This window comes from Lethenteron reissneri, unplaced genomic scaffold (assembly GCF_015708825.2).
Source record: "Lethenteron reissneri isolate LAM-NWPU_2019-01 unplaced genomic scaffold, ASM1570882v1 scaffold_1348, whole genome shotgun sequence".
In the NCBI taxonomy this organism is placed as follows: domain Eukaryota; kingdom Metazoa; phylum Chordata; class Hyperoartia; order Petromyzontiformes; family Petromyzontidae; genus Lethenteron; species Lethenteron reissneri.
The window spans coordinates 137,949-146,071 of NW_026891056.1; the positions used below are offsets into that span (position 1 = coordinate 137,949).

The 8,123-nt window shown below is 54.1% G+C and overlaps 1 protein-coding gene across 1 annotated transcript in view; it reads right to left on the bottom strand.

Moving 5' to 3' along the window:
- The window catches only part of LOC133362045 (protocadherin-17-like), a 7,747-nt gene extending 2,530 nt beyond the window's left edge, over positions 1-5,217 (bottom strand). Inside the window, 3 exon segments of the mRNA XM_061581016.1 lie at positions 1,605-1,654; positions 3,321-4,149; positions 4,151-5,217. Coding sequence (XP_061437000.1) covers positions 1,605-1,654; positions 3,321-4,149; positions 4,151-5,217 — 1,946 coding nt within the window.
- Positions 5,218-8,123: the final 2,906 nt, after the last annotated feature.

Below are 8,123 nucleotides of genomic sequence, written 5' to 3' on the forward strand. Positions count from 1 at the left end.
AAGGATTTAAAAACAACTAAATTGAATCGTTTCGGAGGCAACACGAGCTTCCGTCTTCAGGTGGAACCGTCACAGCAGAATTACTGCATCAAGTGAAGACAACTCTAAGAGACACGAGATTATATACAGCCTGAGGGGGGCCAGGGGGGGCCGTGGGTGGGGGGGACAAGCTGGTGGGGGGGAGGGGCCAGGGTGGGTCGTGGGTGGGGGGGGGGACAAGCTGGTGGGGGGGAGGAGCCAGGGTGGGTGGGGGGGGGGACAAGCTGGTAACATCATTTCTTATGATGCAGAAGATGGCCAGTGAGTTAAAACGGGGGGGGGGGGGGGGGCGGAATTTTTATTTAATTTTTTAACTACGTAACCAAAGAGTGTGAAAGAGCGCCAGCTCTCTGCACAAGGGGGATTGTGGACTGGCTCTGACGGGTGCCGCTGCAAGCTTACAAAGAGCTTGAGTGCCCAAGCGCGTGCAGAGATTTCTGGAGCGAGACTCCCCCAAATCCTTTCAAAACGCCGTCGCGTGCCGTATTAGGAGCGAGTTGTTTATCAGCTAAAGGATATTTTGAGACGCTACGGCTGTGCGCGTGTGCCTGCCGAGTTTTATTTTTATTTTCTGAAAAATAAACGCCGTACATTCTTCTGATGTGAATTGACACACACATTGTGCCAACATGGCTCCGGATGACATTGAGCCAAGGCCGACATGCTGAGCTTTCAAAGTTTCTCACTGAAGGTGATAGTCACCGAGCGTTCATTATACAGATTGGTCGGCATTGGAATTCTTTTTTACATTTTGGATTTCCCACAACCGGCATTTAATTGAACACTCGCCGCATCCCAACTGTTTTAGCATTTTCCAGGAAATATGGCCACCTCAGAGCAGAGGTCGCAAACGGGTTTTGATTCCTTACCCGTACCCGGCCACACCAGGGTCGCAAACGGGTACCCGTACCCGACCGTACCTGTACCCTACCCGTACCTGGCCGGGTACGGGTAGGGTACGGGTATCGGGTACCTGATTGCGACCTCTGGGATGAAGCCATGTTGCAGGCGCGGGTGGGTTGATTCTAGGAACTTGAATTGTGAGAAGAGACAAGACGTTGGGAAATGAGTGACAAACGGTGACTCACCAGTGATTCACGGTCTACCCGTACCCGTACCCGGCCGGGTACGGGTAGCCGGGTATCGGGTAGGGTACGGGTATCGGGTACCCGGTTGTGACCTCTGCCTCAGAGCACGGGATTCTGCCAACGAACAATACCGCCTTCTCACTGCTCCTCTCCCATGGGGTGTTGTTGTTGTTGTCTAAATGTTATTGTCTAGATGTTGTTGTTGTTGTCTAAATGTTGTTGTCTAAATGCACCGCAAAGTAACGACATCCGCTCAGTCTGCAAATTAGTGGCGCAAAACGGAACTTGATTTTGATGCAGTAATTTTTAGCTGTGACGGTCCCACCTGATGACGGAGACTTGTGTTGCTTCCGAAACGTGATTTATTATTTTATTTTATTTCCATTATTACTTTTATTAACTTTTAATTTTGATGATTTTGAGGCCGGATTGCTGAACAAATGAAGGGTTCGCGTGTGTGACGCGGTAAACGCTCACCTTCCAGACGACTGCTGCTGCTGCTGCTGTCGATTGAAATTGTCATTGCCCTGCAAAAGATCAACGGGGGCACGCCCGTCGTCATTCACGCACTTCGAACTCACGATCGCGTGCGGGCAAGCGCCGCGTATGTGCACGTTCAATCTGTTTTGTATATCATCAGCGCGTGACATTTTCTTCACTTCCATTCTCACCACGGAAGATTGCAACCTTCACCGTTTTGTTTAGTAACAGGAGCAATCCGTACGCAGCAGGGTCATTGTGCCGACGTCAGCGCCCGACGTCTGTCCACGAATGGGCACGCAGACTCTGAACCCCTTGTGCAGAGAGCGCACGCACGCTCGCACACACGCTCGCACGCTCGCACGCTCGCACGCTCGCACGCACGCACGCTCGCACGCTCGCACGCACGCACGCTCGCACGTTTGAAGATGGGTCCTTGCCGGTACCACGGGTTTCGTGTTTTTTAAAAGTATGTAACGTGAGGTTATATCCGGCTCACTGACCTATCACAACTCGTCACGATGATTGGCTCTACCGGTCCTGGTCCACAGCCAATGGGGGGAAGCCTAGGGGCGTGGCCCTGACGTCATGGCAAGCTGACAGCTGTTTGTAGATGATTGGTTCTGCTGGCTTTAGCCACGGCCAATGGGGAGACGAGTCAGGGGCGTGGTCCCGGGAGCCTACGATGGAGTCTGGAAGAATCCATGGAGGCTAACCAGGTTTGGTGGAAACGTACCACGTGACCCGGGTATTAAATAGGGGTGGAGACGAGCGACACGTGGTCAGAACGGGAACGAACGGAGGAAGGGGGCCACGCGGGAGCGGGGCTCCGGGTTGCCACGTGGCAGTGCGTCTCTCTCTGTCTGTCTGTCCCTCTCACGCTGCCTGTCAGCAGCGTGAAGGAAAGCTGTTCATGAAAAGTGAAATAAAGACCAGATTCCAGGAGTCGCCTCAATGACCATTATTACACGTATATTAAGCTCGCCAAAAGGAGTGCTCGGATCTCAGCGAGCGTTTAATACGCGTGGCACCACGATTCGTACCTTCGAATGTGCCTCCTCATTATATCCGCTTCTCTGAGTCTCTTAAGCATCTGCCACCAGCAGATCGCAGGTACGCGTGGGAACCCACCCACCCCCCCTTCGTGCTGCTGATTGAGGGACGTTGGTTTGCGTAGAGGTCGAACCATGAACCTCTCCGATTCAGTTGCTTTGTCTTCTTGGTTCTTTCGGTAAAGTCATGTAGAAGGGAAGTAATAAAATAATAAAAATAAAACATAATAATATTTTATTACTTCCCTTCTACGTGACTTTAGCGAAAGAACCAAGAAGATGAATCCCTGCAGTCACGAAAGCTTTAAATCAGTTGCTTTATATTATAATTGATAACCGGAGTAAAATGCATGCAGATGAAATTTCGGCAAACTCAATCGACCGTACACAATGCGCCTATATTTTATACTTGATTGCAATTTAATTTCGCGGACAGTCTACGGAGATATGCATGGAAAAAAACACGTCATTCCCCCCTCCCCGCGCACGCTGCATTGTGCGTAGGGGGGCGGATGACGATTCGTGACGGATGATTGATTCTCAAGATTTCTTAAGTTATTGCCGCGGCAGTGAAAGTTCAGCGGGGAGTGCTTGGCGGGCCTCCCCGGGCCCGTGCGGTCATTTTCAAAAGGGGGCCGTCTTGCGTCGGCGCATCACCTACCTGTGTGAGGTCGTGCCGGCCAGGCACACGGCGCAGAGGGTGGCGACGCGGGGGCTTGCCAAGCGCCGGCGTTGCCGCGCCCGCCGCCTCCGAGGGCAGGAAGGACTTGTCCTCGTAGGCGTTGGGCGCGGTGGCGGATGCCGCCTCGCCGCCGGAGCGGGCGGCCGCCCCCGGCTCGTCACGCGCCGGCGTCCTGGCCCGGGCGGCCGCGCCGCAGTGGTAGGTGCGTAGCTCCTTGTTCTCCCGCTTGCAGCGCAGCACCACCGCCACCGCGGCCACGTTCAGGACGCACGACGCCGCGGCCAGCGCCACGACCGCGACGAACGGCGTCGCGAAGGCGCCGTCGCCGTCGTCGCCGTCGTCCCCGTCGCTGTCGTCCGGGAGCCGGCCCTCGGGGCGCGCGTCCGTGACGAACGGCGTCGCGAAGGCATCGTCCCCGTCCCCGTCGTCGTCCCCGCCGTCGTCATCCGGGAGCCGGCCCTCGGGGCGCGTGTCCGTGACGCGCACCGTGAACGTCTTGACCGACACGAGCGGCGGCGCTCCGTCGTCCCGCGCCACCACCGTGAGGTTGTACTCGGCGGCGGCGGTCGCCCCGCGGTCCAGCCGCGTCGCTGTTGCCAGCGCGTACACCTCGCCCCCGTCCCAGGCGCGGAGCACGAACGGCGGCGCCGCGCCGGGCCCCGCGGCCGACGCGCCCTCGAGCGTGCAGGTCACGCGCCCGTTGGCGCCCGAGTCTCGGTCCCGGATGCGGACGAAGGCCACGACGTGGCCGGGCGACGCCCCCCGGGACACGCCGACGACGGCGGCCGCGGAGTCGCCCGGTCGGGCCGAGCAGCCGCACGACGGGCGCGTTGTCGTTCACGTCCAGGACGCGCACCAGCACCGTGGCGTAAGCGGGGACGGAGTCGGGTCCCCGGTCGCGCGCCCGCACGTGCATCTCGTGGGAGTCGGCCTCCTCGTGGTCCAGGGCCCCCACGAGGGTGACTAGGCCCGAGCGCGAGTCCACCGCGAAGAGGTCGCGCGCCGTCTCGCGCGCCCCCAGCATCGCCGCGTACTCCACCTCCCCGTTGGCGCCCTCGTCCGGGTCCGACGCGTGGAGCCGCGCGACCAGCGTGCCCGCCGGCGCGTCCTCGGGCACCAGCGCCCGGTACACGGGCCGCTCGAAGGCAGGCGCGTTGTCGTTGGCGTCGAGGAGGCGCACGGTGAGCAGGACCGTGCCGCTCAGCGGCGGGCGGCCCCCGTCCAGTGCGGTGAGCACGTACTCGTGCGCGGCCCGGCGCTCGCGGTCCAGGGCGCGGCGCACCACCAGCACGGGCGACAAAGCGCCGCCGCCGTCGCGCGTCTCCAGGGCGAAGGCGCCGTCGTCGGGCTCCATCGCGTAGCCCTGCAGCGCGTTGGCGCCGGCGTCGGGGTCGCGGGCGCCGTCCAGTGCGAAGCGCGTGCCGACCGCGGCGCTCTCGGCGACCTCGAGGAGGGCGCTCTCGGCCGGGAAGCGCGGCGCGTGGTCGTTGACGTCCAGCACGTCCACGACGACGCGCACCAGCTCGGCGGGCCGCTCCAGGACGGCGCCGAGCAGCAGGGAGCAGCCCGAGCCGGCGGCGATCGCCCGGCGGCACGCGGCCTCGCGGTCGAGGCGCCGGCGCACCCACACATCACCACCGTCGGCGCTCACGGCGAAGTAGTCGGAGCCGTTGGTGCCCCGCAACGCTCGGAATCGGCGCGCGCGGAATTGCTCGGCGGTGAGGCCCAGGTCACGGGCCAGGTTCCCCACCAGCGTCCCCGGCGGCTCCTCGTCGCAGACCGAGTAGCGCGGGGGCGCCGGCGGCGAGCGGCGGGCGGAGGCGGCGGCGGTGACGGCGCAGCACAGGCAGACGAGGGCGGCGCCGAGAGGATCCATTTGTCCGGGTCGGGGCGAGCCGGGGGGGCACGAGCTGCGTGCGTGGACGGCGCCGGCCGAGGAGTCGGAATTGCGGGGAGACGAAGGGGGGAGAGGGTCGAGCAGGAATAAGGCAACGCTTGATAACAAGTATAACCCGTAAAAACAAAATTTTGGGGAAAAAAAGTGTCACGAACATTAATTGTCACGCACAACGAGTCTGTGTGCAAAATGTCATCTCGATTGGATCACGGGAAGTGGGTTAAAAAACGACGGAAAGATTTGCACGGTCCTAAGCAAGCAAGCAAGTGAACTTAATATAAAGGATTTGAAAACGACGACGTGGGGAAGCAGGTGATGGGAGGGGGAAGAACTGTTCGTTGTGATTTTTTTATTCGGATATTTTCAGTTGTGTAAATGAAATTGTGACGGGAAAATGGAAAAATTGACGATGCATAATCAATAGCGAGACTAGCTGTACAACCCGGTTTCGCCCGGGGGCTTGGATGAACCACGCCCGGCCGCCTTTGTCCCCCCAGTGGCGATGTTCACACACCACGCCAGTTACTCGTTTGAGGCTGAGTCGACCTAGGGGAGGCCCAGGAGCGGTTAAAATAATCATCACCGGCGGTGGCCGTGAGCGGGAATCGAACTCGGGTCGCCGGTTTCGTAGCGCGGCGCACTAACCGCTACACTACATTGCGTTACGCTTCCACATGCGTGGATTTGACATCACAACTCACTTGCCGTGCAAAAAATAACTGCATTATTGAGCTCCAACCCCCCAAAAAAGTGTATTTTTATAATTTGTGCACGGTGTCCAGTTTGGAAAGTACCCACATGGCAAATTTCAAGTTTGTTGCATGTCGGGAAGTACGCTAAACATTTTGAACAAACACACACAATCACAACTTTGCCTTTTATATAGATGGAGATGTAATCTTGGCCTTGTCAAGTTGCTTGAGGTGACGCGCTTGACGGCCATCAATGAATAGAGTGCTACGGTGAAATGCGGCGAAGTGTTTGACATACTTTAGTGCAAGCCGCCTCGTTACTGGACACAAACATCAAGTGTTTATAACACTGGTCAACAACTACAACATGTTTTTCTGGCCTGGACCTTTGCAGCAGTGTATAGTGTAAGTGTATAGTAGTGAATAGTGTAGTGTATAGTAGTGAACAGTGTAGTGTATAGTAGTGTATAGTGTAGTGTATAGTAGTGTATAGTGTAGTGTATAGTAGTGTATAGTGTAGTGTATAGTAGTGTATAGTGTAGTGTATCGTGTAGCAGTGTATAGTGTAAGTGTATAGTAGTGAATAGTGTAGTGTATAGTAGTGTATAGTGTAGTGTATAGTAGTGTATAGTGTAGTGTATAGTGTAGTGTATAATGTAGTGTATAGTAGTGTATAGTGTAGTGAATAGTGTAGTGTATAGTGTAGTGTATAGTGTAGTGTATAGTAGTGTATAGTGTAGTGTATAGTAGTATATAGTGTAGTGTATAGTGTAGTGTGTAGTGTATAGTGTAGTGTATAGTGTAGTATATAGTGTAGTGTATAGTAGTGTAGTGTATAGTAGTGTAGTGTATAGTGTAGTGTATCGTGTAGCAGTGCATAGTGTAGTATCTAGTGTATAGTGTCGTATATTAGTACAACCCACGGGTGTGTTAGAGAGCCAAGCCACAACATTTACAATCTTGCGTCATGGAACACAAACGCTGGACATTGATTGACAAACAGCAATTCTGTCTTTCGATTTAAAGCTTTCGTGACTGCAGGGATTCATCTTCTTGGTTCTTTCGGTAAAGTCACGTAGAAGGGAAGTAATACAATAATAAAAAATAAAACATAATAAAACAATTCTCACGACGTTTCGGCCACAACGCAAGCAGCCGTCCTCAGGTGAAAACCAGGTCCGTCGAGGCGACAGAGTCTGAATGAAACAGCACACGAGCTTGGAGCATATATATAAGCTGGGCGCATTGACAAAGGAATTTGCATATCAAAAGGAATTTAGCATATTTATGGGAAATGCAGGAATGTGATTAGTCCTGCATATGCATGTGCATTATGCAGGATTAACAGCATCAAAGGGAGCTGCAGTTACTGCTGCTGCTGAAATTACTGCTGCTGCTGCAGTTTCTGCTGCTGCTGCAGTTGCTGCTGCAGCAGCAGTAATTTCAGCAGCAGCAGTAACTGCAGCTCCCTTTGATGCTGTTAATCCTGCATAATGCACATGCATATGCACGACTAATCACATTCCTGCATTTCCCATAAATATGCTAAATTCCTTTTGATATGCAAATTCCTTTGTCAATGCGCCCAGCTTATATATATGCTCCAAGCTCGTGTGCTGTTTCATTCAGACTCTGTCGCCTCGACGGACCTGGTTTTCACCTGAGGACGGCTGCTTGCGTTGTGGCCGAAACGTCGTGAGAATTGTTTTATTATGTTTTATTTTTTATTATTTTATTACTTCCCTTCTACGTGACTTTACCGAAAGAACCAAGAAGAGCAATTCTGTCTGTTACACTTGTCAACAACAATAAAAAAAAGTCTGGCCTGGACTTTTGCAGCTGTTTCAGACTAATTTCAGGGTGCTGATTCCAAATCTGATCTCAGATTTGCTCAATCACATCTCATTTCTATGCTATCGGCATACCCCATTTTCATTGATTTTACCCGAAATTACCTCTGTCACATGATTGAAAGTTGTTGCGAGTGAGTGACTGCTTTAGTGTTACAATATGGTGCTGTATTTTTAGGATGGTGTGTTTACAATATCATTTTATGTAGATATCCACATTTATTTCAGATTTTTCTTCCGCATTTTTTATTGAAAATGCAATATTTGATATCTCAAAAACCTGACGTGATAGACAAAAACTGATGCCAGATTTGGAATCAGCACCCCACAATTACATTAAGAC